The sequence below is a fragment of the Pan paniscus genome, chromosome 12 (assembly GCF_029289425.2).
Source record: "Pan paniscus chromosome 12, NHGRI_mPanPan1-v2.0_pri, whole genome shotgun sequence".
Classification (NCBI taxonomy): domain Eukaryota; kingdom Metazoa; phylum Chordata; class Mammalia; order Primates; family Hominidae; genus Pan; species Pan paniscus.
The window spans coordinates 17,775,295-17,790,489 of NC_073261.2; the positions used below are offsets into that span (position 1 = coordinate 17,775,295).

A 15,195-nucleotide genomic window follows, 5' to 3' on the forward strand; every position below is an offset into this window, starting at 1 on the left:
TGTGAGGTGGACATCTTTTTCCTGTAATGCAACTGCATTCAGTGCATCCAGTCACCAATATGCAAGAAAGACAGAGACATCCCTCTGATGAAGGAACCCTAAGCCCAGCCCACTAAAAGACTCTGACTCTTGGTTTCATTTGCTTTCTTTTCACTTTTCTAATCAATTATTGGCTTACAGAGACCCCCCCTAGGGTAGAAAGTCATAGGAGAGAGGAGAACATCAGTCTAGAGGAACTGATGGGCGGGGCAGGAGGTGGAGGGCAGACTGGGGCTTCTCTCCAGTCTCTCCTGGATTCCAGGCTAAAACCCTACACACTATGCTTTTGGGGCCATAGACTGGCTCCTGGCAGCCCAGGAGAGTATCCCGCAGCCCCTGTTCATCAGCTGCCTTCCCTTCCCAGGTGAATCAGCACCAGGCCTGTCATCTCCTCTATGGCCAGCCTAGTCCGAACTGCTTTTATGCACAACTCAATTCTAACACTTACTAAACAGAGTTAGTGCAGACCCCACAGGTTAAGGGCTCAGCTCCATAAGGCTGCCCTCACTTCAGACACCAATCACAAGCCCCAGGCCTCTCGTACTTCTGACTGGCCAGCTTTCAATGGAGGGTTTGCATAACCCCATCCCCAGGCTCCATGATTAGCTGGAATGATGCACAGAACTCAGGAAAGCACTCAGCTTCCTATCACTGGTTATTATAAGGGACACTACTCCAGAACAGCCAAGAGGAAGAGATGCACAGGGCACCGTGGCAGGGGGTGCACAGAGCTCCTATACCCTCTGGGCACAACACCCTCCCAGCACCTCCCTGTGGTCACCAACGTGGGAGCTCTCAGAACCCAGTTGCCTGGGGGCTTTATGGGGGTTCCATCATGTGGCATGATTTATTAAATCACTGGCCACTGGTGACTCACTCAATCTCCAGCCCTCTTCTCTCCCTGGGGGTGCAGAGGTCGGACAGACTGTTTCAACCCTCTCATCATGTGTGTGGTCTTTCTGACCAGGGCCACCCTGAAGCTTCCTAGGAGCCTACCAAGAGTCACCTCAGAACAAAAGAAGCTCCTGTCACCCCTACAGGTCTCAGAAAACTGCAAGGGTTTAAGAACTCTACTGCCAGGGACTGGGGACACAGACCAGTCACATGCTTATAATATCACAAAATCACACTGAGAGAGCAAGACTGAGCCTCTCGGAGACTCTGGGGAGACACTGATCAATCCCAGGATGGACGCACACTCAGGGTCCGTGGGGGACTGATTCCAGATCCCCAAGGATACCAAAATCCACAGAGACTCAATCAAGTCTCTGATAGAAAATGGTGTAGTATTTGCATATGACCTGAGCATATCCTCCTGTGTACTCTCAATCATCTCTAGATTCCTTATAACACCTAATATAGTGTCAATGCTATGTAAATAGTTGTTACGCTGTATTACTTTTTTATTTTTATTTTTTTATATTTTTTACCTGCGATTGGTTGAACCCATGGACTGAATATATTGAGGACCACATGCAGAAAACTATTTTTACTTGAGTTTTGTAGAGGATGGAATAAATATTTCAATCACTTTACTATCACTATCAAAGACCACCAATCTTAAATCACCCTAGAAGGTCAGCATACTTGTTGATAATGGATGTTTGCTGCTTCCTTAGGAGGCAGCACCAATGTGCTGGCAGGAGGACAAACAAGGCATGAGTTTCAAAAGGTGAGGTTTCTCCAGGCGCAGTGGCTCAAATCTATAATCCCAGCACTTTGGGAGGCCGAGGCAGGAGGATCTTTTGAGCCCAGGAGTTTGAGACCAGCTTGGGCAACATAGCCAAACCCTGTCTCTACAAAAAATACAAAAATTAGCTGGGCATGGCAGTACAAGCCTATAGTCCCAGCTACTAGGGAGGCTGAGATGGGAGGATCACCTGAGCTGGGGAGGCAGAAGTTGAAGCAAGCCGTGATCACACTACTGTACTCCAGCCTGGATAAGAATGAGACTGTGTCTCAAATAAGTAAATAAATAAAATTTAAAAATAAAAGGTGAGATTTGCTGTCCAATGCTGGTCCCAGCCAAGTATGACCTTAGCATCTGCTTTCTGCAAAGTCCCAGGTCCCCACTTGCCAAGGACAACAGTTCCCAGAGTGACTGGCCTCAGAAAACAAGGTGTCTGAGGGGATGATCAGAGGAAGGAGCCTGGTGGAAATTGGACAGGGAAGGGCTCTGTCCATGAGGTGGCAGTCGCCCATAAGCTGTGGTGTGGGAGGAAGCATAGGGAACCTAGGTTGGTGCTGGAGACAGCATTTCCTGGTCCTGACTTGGAGGAGTTGTTAACCCCGACGTTCCTGACTCCTCCTTTGAGGAGGCTCCTGGCCTGCAAATCTCACGGGGTTATTGTGAGGATCACCTGGGATGATGGGTTTGGATGCACTTTGTGAATGACACAGTGGGCCTTCCTCTTTCTGTCACTGGCCCTTTGACCTTGAATATGAATTGCCGGGGATCTCCAAGTCTCAATGTCTAAATGTCTAAGCCTGACAGGGTATGAGCTGCTGCAATGGAACATTCTACAGTGCCTCCTGGAAGATTCCCTGCTTCTGTCTGCACCTGACATAGCCCCTACTCCTGTTCCCCAGCCCGGAGAGCTCGCCCAAGGGGCACCCGGGTGGTACTGGGCCTACCTTCTCTTTGGAAAAGGTGATGACTTCCTCATTTCAGCTCTCCATCTTCCTAGCTTGCCCCATGGAATTCCAGGGCTCTGGCACAGCATTTGCTGGACATGAGAGGGAGAAAATCTAGGGCAGGGATCTGCCCTGGGGTGGGGGTGAAGGAGTATCCTGGAAACTGGGTGTCAGGAGGGTGAGTCCCGCCCAGCTGGCCAGCGCCCTGTCCCCATGACACTGCTGGGTGCACATCAGTCCTCCTATCTCCTACACAAGCTCCCTTCCAAGGGTCGCTTTCCAGAGTGGCTACAGCGCGGTCCATGCTGTCATGGGTGATGGAACAGCCCTGGAGGCCAACATACTGCTGTGTGGGGAGCCAGGGAAGACACTGCTCTTTCCCATCACCTTTGAGGTCCAATGAGCCATCACGTCCCTGATCTCCTCACCCAGGGCCTGCACCCTCCCACCGACCTGTGCAGGGCCCAGGCCACCTGACATCGGAGCTGCCGTGGGCAAAGAGCTATAAAACCAGAGGAACATACCAGCGTCCTAACAGAGACGCCTAGGCTCACAGGCAGGGTTTACACATGGAAGGAAATCCCATCTGGGAGGAACCTAAGGACAAGTAGAGCCCAAAGGTAGAAAACAGGGGCCTGAGACAGGATCACATGCCTCGAGATCTGTGAGATTGCCAGGTCACGCCATGGTTTTAAGCAATCCCACTCTCTTACTCCCCAGGAAAGGCAGCACCTTCCAGGCCCTGCCAGCCCTGGACACCCCTAAGCCATGTCTGAGGCCCATGTCCTCCTCCACAGTCGCCGGAAGGGTCTTACCACAAATACAGAATATCAGTTTGTTCTTTCAACACCATGTCCTCCAAACAGGATGGCCTCTGATTCTCACAACCAAAGGCATTTATTCTTCCCAAATATATTTGTTCCTTACAAAAGGGGAGGGCATCATCTGTCTGTGCCCTATGGGGGAAGGTCTGGGGCGTCCCAGGAGCCTGGGCTTGGGGAAAGGAATGGGTCAGCTGTAGCTTTTACTGAGAGCTGGCCGTGGCCTCTAGGAAGGGAAAGGATCAGGGAGAGAGGATGACAGTGGCTTGCTGCCCTGCCATCGTCCTGCTTCACTCACTTGCATTTGTAAAGTTACCTCACTTTTAAAAATTGTTTTATTTATTTATTTATTTATTTATTGAGACTGAGTCTCACTCTGTCGCCCAGGCTGGAGTGCAGTGCTGCGATCTCAGCTTGCCACAACCTCCACCTCCCCAGTTCAATTGATTCTCCTGCCTCAGCCTGCCGAGTAGCTGGGATTACAGGTGTCCGCCATCACACCCAGCCGATTTTTGTATTTTTAACAGAGACGAGGTTTCCCCATGTTGGCCAGACTGGTCTCTTAACTCCTGACCTCAGGTGATCCACCCACCTCGGCCTCCCAAATTGCTGGGATTACAGGTGTAAGCCACCACGCCCAGCCTTTTATTTATTCATTCATTCATTCATTCATTCATTTTGAGACGCAGTTTCGCTCTTATTGCCTAGGCTAGAGTGCAATGGAACAGTAGGTTGGAATGCAATGGTGTGATCTTGGCTCACTGCAACCTCCGCCTCCCGGGCTCAAGCGATTCTCCTGCCTCAGCCTCCAGAGTAGCTGCGACTACAGACACCCGCCACCACACCCAGCAAATTTTTGTATTTTTAGTAGAGATGGGGTTTCACCATGTTGACCAGGCTGGTCTCGAACTCCTAACCTCAGGTGATCCACCTGCCTTAGCCTCCCAAAGTGCTAGGATTACAGGCGTGAGCCACCTCACCCAGCAGAAAAATTGTTATTTTTAATAGACTGTCATTAGAAAGACAAAGCAAAAACCCAATGAACAAATGTTCCAGGGCTTGTAAAAGTGAAAATGCTCAAAAAAGAACAAGCCCCATGCCCTGGGCCTCTCAGGCCTCCCCCATTGCCTGGAGATGCATTTGGCAGGAAGCGGAGTGAAGGAGGCTGTGAGCCTTAGGGGCCGAACCTCCCCATGGAGCATCCAGGGAGAGTGAAAGACAAGAGGCTTCACATATCCCAAAAGTGGAACTTGAAGGTTTGGGGTGGGCAGCCCTGAGTTCAGAAGGGTGGGGAGAAATCCATGCGCCTGAATATCTTGGTGGGGCTCAGGTTTCCCTGTGCCCAAGACCCCACGCCCTTCCTCACATAGGCTAGGGGAGAAGTGCTCCCCGGTTCACAAGCCTGGGGAGGGTGTCAGCTCCCACCAGCTCCCCTCGCCTGTCTCCATATGTGTGTGTCAAGGTTCTCCAGAGAAACAGAAGCAGTAGGATATATATAGACATATAGATAAGAGGAGATTTATTACGGGAACTGGCTCACACCATTATGGAGGCTGAGACGTCTCACAATCTGCCATCTGCAAGCCGGAGACCCAGGAACACCGGTGGCATAATTCAGGCTAAGTCCGAAGGTGTGCGACCCAGGGAAGCCGACAATGTCATTCAGCATGAGGCCAAAGGCCTGAGGACAAGGTGAGGGTGGGCTGGGGAGGGAGACTTCAGTCCTCAAGGAAAGAGAGAGTCTGCTCTTCTTCTGCTGTCTTGCTCTGTGTGGCCCTTGTGGATGGGGTGAGGCCTGCCCACGTTGGTGAGAGAGACCTTCTTACTCTGTCCACTGGTTCAAATGCTAATCTCTTCCAGAAACACCTCACAAGCACACCCAGAAACCATGCATTACCAGCTATCTGGGCACCTCGTAGCCCAGTCAAGCTGACACTGAAATTAACCATCACACCACGTGGCACACTCTGGGGCAGCAGGGAGTACAGCACTCTTGGCTCTGCACAGGGAGGTGGTAGGGACGGGCCAGGAGACCAGGACTGTCAGCATGGCTGTGTGGGCTTTGCTCATCTACCTTTGCCAAGTGAAAATGTTCCCAGATCTCCATCTTTTCTTTCCACGTCAGCCTGGGAGGATGCACGAGGCTTGCAGCCAGGGGTGCCGGGGCCTGGGCATGTGGGCAGGCACCTCAGCTCTTGGCTGCTGGACATTGTAGCCCTGCAACCTTGCTGGGCTTTGCTAAGGGTACCCTCTCTGCTGTCACTCACCCCAACAGGAGGTGGCCAAAGAGAGGCGGGCAGGAAAGGAGCTTGGCCAAGCAGCCTTGGAAAGGTATTTCTGTGTATCACTCATGTCCTTCTCACCACTAGAAAGGCATTTCTACATTGGAGGGGAAGGAAACCGCTGTGCTATGGGAGGGAATGGATCCATACAAAAGAGCAGGGAGGAAGGGAGGAAATGTGCCCAGTGCCAGAATTTTGTGTCATTAAAGGCACTTGCCAGCGTTCTGCTTTTGGGGATGCCCATTTTGACAGTTTTGCGAGTCAAAGAACTGCCCATTTTTTGGTTCTTACTGTGTGGCAGGCACTATGCAAAGGGCATTAGCACACAGGGATGTGCTTCCTGCAGCAGAGCTGGAAACACCTCTCAAACACTACCTTCAAGAAAATTCAGTGTCAAGCAGCTTGAGTGTATTATCTAAGATCACATGTCCTGAAAGAATTGGGGTTCAATGCAGAATTCTGTATCATAAATCATAGGGTGTATTTATATTTCACATTTTAAATTTCTGGGTGTTTTTTTTTTCATTTTTCACCATGCTTTCTACCTTGAACCACTTTTCCTTGGGATTCTTGGCCTTCATTACTTGGATATTTTTGATTTTTTTTTTCTTTAGACAGGGTCTCACCCTGATGCCCAGGCTGGAGTGCAGTGGCACAATCACGGCTCACTGCACCTTGGCCTCCCGGGCTAAGGTGATCCTCCCACTTCAGCCTCCCAAGAAGCTGAGAATACAGGTGTGTGTCACCATGCCTGGCTAATTTTTGTATTTTTTTGTAGAGATAAGGTTTCACCATGTCGCCCAGGCTGGTCTTGAATTCCTGGGCTCAAGTGATCCACCCCCTGCAGCCTCCCAAAGTGCTAAGATTAGAGGCGTGGGCCACCAAACTCAGCTGATGCTTTTGACTTTTTACAGATTTTAACATAAATGGTTAAAGAATACTTCTTAATTGTTTTTGTTTTTGTTTTGAGACGGAGTCTTGCTCTGTCACCAGGCTGGAGTGCAGTGGTGTAATCTCAGCTCACTGCAACCTCTGCCTTCCAGGTTCAAGCGATTCTCATGCCTCAGCCTCCCGAGTAGCTGGGACTACAGGTGCACACCACCATGCCCAGCTAATTTTTGTATCTTTAGTAGAGACGGGTTTTCACCATGTTGGCCAGGCTGGTCTGGAACTCCTGACCTCAGGTGATCCACCGGCCTTGGCCTCCCAAAGTGCTGGGGTTACGGGCGTGAGCCACTGAACCTGGCTTCTTAATGTTTTAGTAATTACACATGAGGTAAATATATTTACTTTGTGTAAACTTCCCAGAAGAAAAAAATAAAGATTTCTCTTTTAAGAAGCAGTGTTTGAATAGTTTCTAGTAACTCATAAAAGAATTTTGAGTTACTTAAATAAGAACAAAAACAAAAACTAAGCATGTATTTATTTAGAAAATGTTGAGTCATTAGAATGTTAAAACACAACATAGGTGTGGAGAGGTAAAGATATTTGATATTAGATTTTAGGTTTCTTTATCCACAATAAGTAGCTTTGGTTTCTGTCTATATTACTATCTCAAGCATGACCTGGTTATTTCAGTAGTCTAACGGAATTGGATCATTCAGCTAATCAACATGCAAAATATACATAGCTTGAACAATGTGGTCATTTCATACAAATATATCTTTAGCCTGTTTAATTTTTAATCCATTACATTGATCTAGTTAATATCTCTCATTACTAGGATAATGCGGTCAAACTTCCTAACGCTGGAGTCTTATGATTATCCTGCCTTAAGGTATATTGTGTGGGGTCTCTTACAGCACAAAAAGTACATGTCATGATTATTTTTGTACTCAAGAACTGAATCCCTTTAGATAAGTTCCGAGGGAGATGAACTATAAAATAAATCTCATTTTATAATATAAAAAGTATAATAAAAAGTATAGTTTTAAAAAACTGAGGCTAAGAATGATATTAATAGATTCTATATAATAAAAACATTTTGCTGAATCACTTAATAATTGCAGATTATCTTAATTATCTGGTAATAATTGAATACTTTATAGATCTAAGTATTTCAAATCGTGATTACGTTATTTGGCTCATAGGTAGGAAATTACCATTAAGTTCAAAAATATCACAGAAAAACTAAATTAAAATAAAAATATTCATTTGGATATATACATGCTTTAGATATTATGGTGTATTGCATACGTTTTCATATATATGGTGTTATACCAGAAGGATTATTCAACAGTTGGCCTGTTTTTTTCTGTTTTTGTTTTTTTTTTTTTTGAGATGGAGTCTTGCTCTATTGCACAGGCTGGAGTGCCCAAGATGGAGTGCGGTGGCACGATCTCAGCTACTGCAAGCCCCACCTCCTGGGTTCAGGCCATTCTCCTGCCTCAGCCTCCCGAGTAGCTGGGACTACAGGCACCCGCCACCAGGCCCAGCTAACTTTTTTTGTATTTTTAGTAGAGACGGGGTTTCACCATGTTAGCCAGGATGGTCTCAATCTCCTTACCTCGTGATCCACCCGCCTCGGCCTCCCAAAGTGCTGGGATTACAGGCGTGAGCCACCGCGCCCACCCAACAGTTGGCCTTTTTTAAAAAATCTGAACTATGTTCAGAAAATCTTTCCACCGCAGTGCACAGAGATTGATTTCATTTGCATAACAGATGGATGAGCCATATTATAATTAACTGTTTAATTACCCTGTTATCCAGTTGTGGATATTTAAGTCCAAACATTGCAGTAATAAATATGCAAGAGTGCCTTTAGACACATCAGAGAATGTGGCTCTAATTTAGGGATGTAGAAGTAAAATTGCTCAGCCAAATTGCTTATGCATTTTGAACGATAAGAGTTACTGCCGAATTTTTGTTACAAAGGCTGCAGTAATTTACACTCCCGACACTGAATGAGTGCCCGTATGTTGATGCATCATCAGTGCTGGAGAAGATGACCTTCTAAATTTGTCTTACCCTCATCAGTTGTGTTGGTCATTAATCTGTCAGGAAAACAGAAACTACACAAGCTTCCTATAACAAAGAGATCTGGCTGGGTGCAGTGGCTCATCCCTGTAATCCCAGCACTTTGGGAGGCCAAGGCGGGCAAATCATTTGAGGCCAGGAGTTCGAGACCAGCCTGGCCAACCGAGCAAAACCTCCTCTCTACTAAAAATACAAAAACATAGCTGGTGTGGTGGTATGCACCTGTAATCCCAGCTACTCAGGAGGCTGAGGCACAAGAATCACTTGAACCCAGGAGGTGGAGGTTGCAGTGAGGCGAGATCACGCCACTGTACTCTAGCCTGAGCGACAGAGCGAGACTCTGTCTCAAAAAACAAAAAAAGAGACTTGAATACAGGGAATTTGACAAAAAGATGCCACAGATCTAAAACTGTGCCGACCCCAAGGCTGGAGGAACCAAGGTAAGAGTTTGGGGTTCTCAGAACCTAAATGATTGAAGAAATAGAAAGTGGGGCTGAAATTCTGAGAAGGAACCACCACCTGGCTGAGGGAGGGGTGTCTCAGAGGTGGGACGACCACCTGACTGTGCTGGTGTCTCTGGAGTGGAGGAGGGTTTCTCAGAGGTGCAATGACCACCTGGCTGTGCTGGTGTTTCTGGAGTGGTGGAGGATCTCTCAGAGGTGGAATGAGAGTCAGGCAATAATCCCAAACAAAAACATGAAATTTGTGTGGTTTTCATTTTGGTTTTGCTTTGTATTTTAGTAGAGACAGGTTTTCAACATGTTGGCCAGGCTGGTCTTGAACTCCTGACCTCGTGATCTGCCCACCTCAGCCTCCCAAAGTGCTGGGAATACAGGCGTAAGCCACTGCGCCCACCCTATCTTTTGGTTATTAATCCCTTATCAGATAGATAGTTTGCAGCTAATTTCTCCCCTTCTGTGGGTTTTCCCTTCACTTTTTTCCCTTATTGTTCAAAGCCAAGCTCAAGTCCTACCCCTTTGTGAAAACTTCCTTGACCACTCTACTACAGAGTGTTCGCTTTTTCTATCCTTTGAGTTCCTATCACATTACTATCCCATTCCTCTGGCATCAGTCATCTATTATGGCCTATCTTTTCTTGTACTATTCCCTTTTTTGTGGTTGCAATAGTATGGTGAGATAAAGGGCTCTTGCCTGGAGAGGCTTGGCAGGACTGTGTATGGTAGAATGGCTTTGATGAAACCCCCACCATCCAGGATCTGATTCTTAGCTGACAAGACACTGTGTTGTCAGCATCCCAAAAGCCAACCGATGTCTGACAATTAATCAGCAGATATTTATTGACTGCCTCTGCCATGTCAGGTGCCGTGCTAGGCATAGGTCCACGTTAGCCACCCGTCTCCAACTTCATATCTCTCACCAGAGCTTAACCTCAACTACATGGGATTTCTCAACATTCTCTTATCACACCAGGGCTCTTCTTACAGGCAGGTCCCTTTGCCTAAAAAGCCCACTCACCCCCCACCCCGCCCTCCGCCCTTTCCCCTTTCTCCCTCTGGAAAGCTCCTTCCATGTCTTTCAAACCCCAGTGCAGCCTTCACCACCTTTGGGAAATCTTTGCAGATGCCCTACAATCACCCAGTCTCTCTGAGCAATCTCTGTATCCCATTCATATATATACATACATATATATATATATATGTATATATATATTTGTTGTTGTTGTTGTTGTTGCTGTTGTTGTTGAGATGGAGTCTCGCTCTGTCACCCAGGCTGGAGTGCACTGGTGCAATTGCAGTTCACTGCAACCTCTGCCTCCTGGTTTCAAGCAATTCTCCTGCCTCAGCCTCCTGAGTAGTTGGGACTACAGGCGCCCACCACCACACCCAGCTAATTTTTGTATTTTTAGTAGAGACAGGATTTCGCCACGTTGGTTAGGCTGGTCTTGAACTCCTGATCTCAGGTGATCCGCCTGCCTCGGCCTCTCAAAGTGCTGGGACTACAGGCATGAGCTACCATGCCTGGCCTCCCATTCATATTTCTAACATTGATTCTTATCACATTATATGCTGATGCTTTTTTTTTTTCTTTTTCTTTTTTTTTTTTTTAGAAAGGTCTCACTTTGTCACCCAGGCTGGAGTACAGTGGTATGATCATGGCTCACTGCAGCCTCGACGTCCTGGGCTCAAGGGATTCTTCCACCTCAGCCTCCCGAGTAGCTGGGACTACAGGTGCATGCTACCACACCTGGCTAATTTTTTGTATTTTTAGTAGAGATGGGGTTTCATTGTGTTGCTCATGCTGGTTTTGAACTCCTGGACTCAAGCCATCTGCCTGCCTAGGCCTCCCAAAGGGCTGGGATTACAGGCGTGAGCCACCGTGCCTGGCCTCTGATGCACTTCTTTTTTTTGTGGTCCTCAACCTTTTTTGTGGTCCTTGACCTTTTTGGCACCATGGACCAGTTTCATGGAAAGCAATTTTTCCACAGACGGTGGTGGTGGAGATGGTTTCAGGATGATTCAAGCATATTACATTTATTGTGTACTTTGGAGATGGTTTCAGGATGATTCAAGCATATTACATTTATTGTGTACTTTACTTCTATTATTACATTGTAATATATAATGAGATAATTACACAACTCACTATAAGGTAGAATCTGTGGGGATCCTGAGCTTGTTTTCCCGCAACTAGATGGTCTCATCTGAGGGTGATGGGAGACAGTGACAGATCATCAGGCATCAGATTCTCATAAGGAGCACCCAACCTAGATCCCTCACATGCACAGTTCACAATAGGGTTTGTGCCCCTATAAGAATCTGATGCGCCCGATGATCGGACAGGAGGCAGATGGTGATGCAAGTGATAAGGAGAGGATGTAAATACAGAGGAAGCTTCACTTAGGGACCACTGCTCTAGTTGCTCTTTTTTTTTTTTTTTTTGAGACAGAGTTTCACTCTTGTTGCCCAGGCTGGAGTGCAATGGTGCGATCTCGGCTCTCTGCAATCTCCACCTCCCGGGTTCAAGCGATTCTCCTGACTCAACCTCCCAAGTAGCTGGGATTACAGGCATGTGCCACCATGCCCGGCTAATTTTGTATTTTTAGTAGAAACAGGGTTTCTCCATGTTGGTCAGGCTACTCTCGAACTCCCGACCTCAGGTGATCTGCCTGCCTTGGCCTCCCAAAGTGCTGGGATTACAGGTGTGAGCCATCACGCCTGGCCAGAATGTCACTAACTTTTATTGCAAGGGTAAATGGCTTCTGAGATCTAAAATTTTACCAGGCAGCGTGACTGGTTCATCAGAGTGAAGGCTTTACTTTTAACTCTACTAAGTTAGAATTTGTGATAATTAAGACAGGAGCTGCTTAAAAGCAGCTAAAGCTCAGCATGGCTCCATCTATGGGGAAAATTTTGCCAAAAAATTATGAAAACAATATTGTAGCATATGCATTTAATTGATTTAACAGAGCAAGTTCAAAAAATAAAGTTACCATTTCCTATTATTATAGAATTTTGGCAAGCTGAAAGCACCATCTGAAGAGTCCCCTTTCTCTACAAAAACAAAAACAAAAAACAAAAAAACTCCAAACAAAAAATTTAAAAACCATTTCCGTAACATTTTGATATATTCCCTCCATCTTTTCAAAAGGCCATTTTGCACATATTTATGATCATGTATAGTATTTTAGATCGTGCTTTTACTATTATAAGTATTTCCCAAGTAGATTTTTTTTTAATTTAATTTTTTTTTTCGGACAGGGTCTCACTGTCCCCCAGGCTGGAGTGCAGCGGTGCGGTCATAGCTCACTGCAGCCTTGACCTGGGCTCAACCCATCCTCAGTCTCCAGAGTAGCTGGTCGCCATAGGCATGTGCCACCATGCCTAACTTTTTGATTTTTTGTAGAGACGGGGTCTCACCACCACACCTGCCTAGTTTTGAATTTTTTGTAGAACTGGGGTCTTGCTATGTTGCCCAGGCTTGTCTTGGAACTCCTGGGCTCAAGCAGTCCTTCTGCCGTGGCCTGGGATGCCCACTCCCTATCCTCCTTCCCCGCCTGGCCAACTTCTGTTCATCTCTCAACATCTCAACAGAGCATGCTCTGTGCTCACCCCATCCAACACTTCCCACAGGGAGATGTAATGACCTGTCTCACCTCTACAGGGAAGGAAATGGAATGCAAGACTCAGACAGAGCCCCCAGGATTCTCTACATTTAAGGTGGATGCAGAGCTGGGCGGACCAAGCACTGGAAGAGGAATGCCCTGGTAGTGGGTGTCTTCCCAGCACACTGCACACAGTGACTCAGGGCTTGCTGAATTTTTTATTAAGCTGTATATCTCCTTTCTTTTTTTTTTTTTTTTTGAGATGGAGTCTTTCTTACTCTGTCACCCAGGCTGGAGTACAATGGTGCAATCTCAGCTCACTGCAACCTCTGCCTCCTGGATTCAAGTGATTCTACTGCCTCAGCCTCCCAAGTAGCTGGGACTACAGGTGCACACCACCACGCCCTATTAATTTTTGTATTTTTAATAGAGATGAGGTTTCACTGTGTTGGCCAGGCTGGTCTCAAACTCCTGACCTCAAGTGATCCACTGGCCTCGGCCTCCCAAAGTGCTGGGATTACAGGTGTGAGCCACTGTGCCTGGCCTGTAATCTCCTTTCTTAAGAATAATAATAATTAAAAAACCCAGCATTTACATTGAGTAGAGGGAAGACTACACCATTGTTCTAGATGGTTCAAAATTTGGCTTATCTATAGTAACCAGGTCATTTTATTCATTTACTTGTTTCTATTATATATTCATGAATACTTCAATTTTCATACATATTTCATATATATACCATTCAAATTAAACAATATACAACAGGTTATTGTTAACAATTATAAACATTTATTAAGCACCAAGAATATACTGTGGTGGTTGCTATATGAAAACACAATTACCGATATAGTATCCCTGCCATTGAGCTTACAATCTAAAACGAAATACAAGGCTATGAGCCTACCTAAAAACTTCCTTAACTTAGAAATGGCTACTTTGGCAAATGAGTGAGGCAAAATGACCTATTATTCAGGTGCAGTGCTAATAAGGCTTTGAATATGATCCAAAGAATGTTCTACTTGTACCCATTGTTCCTGATTATGTTACACTTGCTAAGAAAAACAGTACTTAGAATTTTGGCATGAACAATGAATTATTTCAAATTGTCTTGTAGGACTTTAAACAAAGAGATGCTTACTGGCCTAAGTTTTCCAGCAGCCAGGGAAAGCCCTATTAAAAATACTATGAACTAGACCAAGTTTCTCTTTTAATCCACTTACACTTTTTTTTTTTTTTTTTTTTTTGAGACAGAGTCTTGCTCTGTCGCCCAGGCTGGAGTGCAGTGGCTCGATCTCGGCTCACTGCAAGCTCCGCCTCCTGGGTTCAAGCCATTCTCCTGCCTCAGCCTCCCGAGGAGCTGGGACTACAGGCAACCGCCACCATGCCTGGCTAATGTTTTTTTTTGTATTTTTAGTAGAGACGGGGTTTCACCGTGTTAGCCAGGATAGTCTCGATCTCCTGACCTCGTGATCCGCTCCCCTTGGCCCAAATTTCTGATGACTACAAATACACGCCCAAAAGTTGCAGGGAGGGAAGAAAGCAAAAGACAGAAACAGAACAAAAACATATTCCAAAGGACTAACCAAAGGAGAAAGCAGTGAAAATGATGACACAGGGATAGAAAAGTTTACAAACAGACTGGCTTTTTCTTTTTCTGCTTGTCCTTATCCTTTGCTTCTCTCTCCCGTTTGGCAAGTCGCCTCTTAAATTCTTCTGGCATTTTCTCATAACAGTGTTTGCAGACTGGCTTTAGGTCAATTTCAACAAACTTATCCCTTTGAGTAGGACAAAGAAGGAATAGAAGAAAGAACAGGGAACAATTAAAGGAAGAACCTTTACTTTCAGAAGGCCTGAACAGAAAGAGGAAATAAGAAATCAAATAATTCTCTTTTTCTAAATTCTAGGATTTTTTTTAAGTGTCCCCCCAAAGTTTTCAGTCTTAGGATTCACACTGGACAAAACCGTACACTTACTTGAGTGTTAATTTAGTGTTGCAGGTAGAACAGGCAAAGCAGTTCACGCACCAGGCCTTATTAAGAGCAGAGACCACTGGAGAAAGAGGAAAGAGATCTGGTCACATGGAAATACATCAGTATGGGGAGCAGGGCAGCTTAGAATTTCAACTCTAAAACAGAACTACGACTGTGTCTGTGGCACTTGGTGGAGGTTCTCAAGAACCTTTTTTTTTTTAAATGAGACAGGGTCTTGCTCTATAGCCCAGGCTGGAGTACAGTGGCACAATCTTGGCTCACTGTAGCCCCAACCTCCCAGGCTCAAGTGATCCTCCCACCTCAGCCTCCTGAGTAGCTGGGACTACAGTGCATGCCACTATACCTGGCTAATTTTTTTTTTTTTTTTTTTTTGAGACGGAGTCTCACTC

The 15,195-nt window shown here is 46.1% G+C and overlaps 1 protein-coding gene across 3 annotated transcripts in view; it reads right to left on the bottom strand.

Annotated features, from left to right (window-relative positions):
- Positions 1-13,581: 13,581 nt before the first annotated feature.
- Positions 13,582-15,195, bottom strand: part of LOC117974330 (LIM and senescent cell antigen-like-containing domain protein 3) — a 34,712-nt gene continuing 33,098 nt past the window's right edge. For 2 of the 3 annotated variants that reach the window (XM_034953576.3, XM_055107436.1), the window contains 2 exons: positions 14,789-14,864; positions 13,582-14,590 (listed from right to left, as the gene is read on the bottom strand). In XM_034953576.3, the coding sequence (XP_034809467.2) occupies positions 14,443-14,590; positions 14,789-14,864 (224 nt within the window). In that variant the 3' untranslated portion in view covers positions 13,582-14,442. The remainder of the gene's footprint in view (positions 14,591-14,788; positions 14,865-15,195) is intronic. The other variant, XM_055107433.2, reaches the window with a different exon arrangement.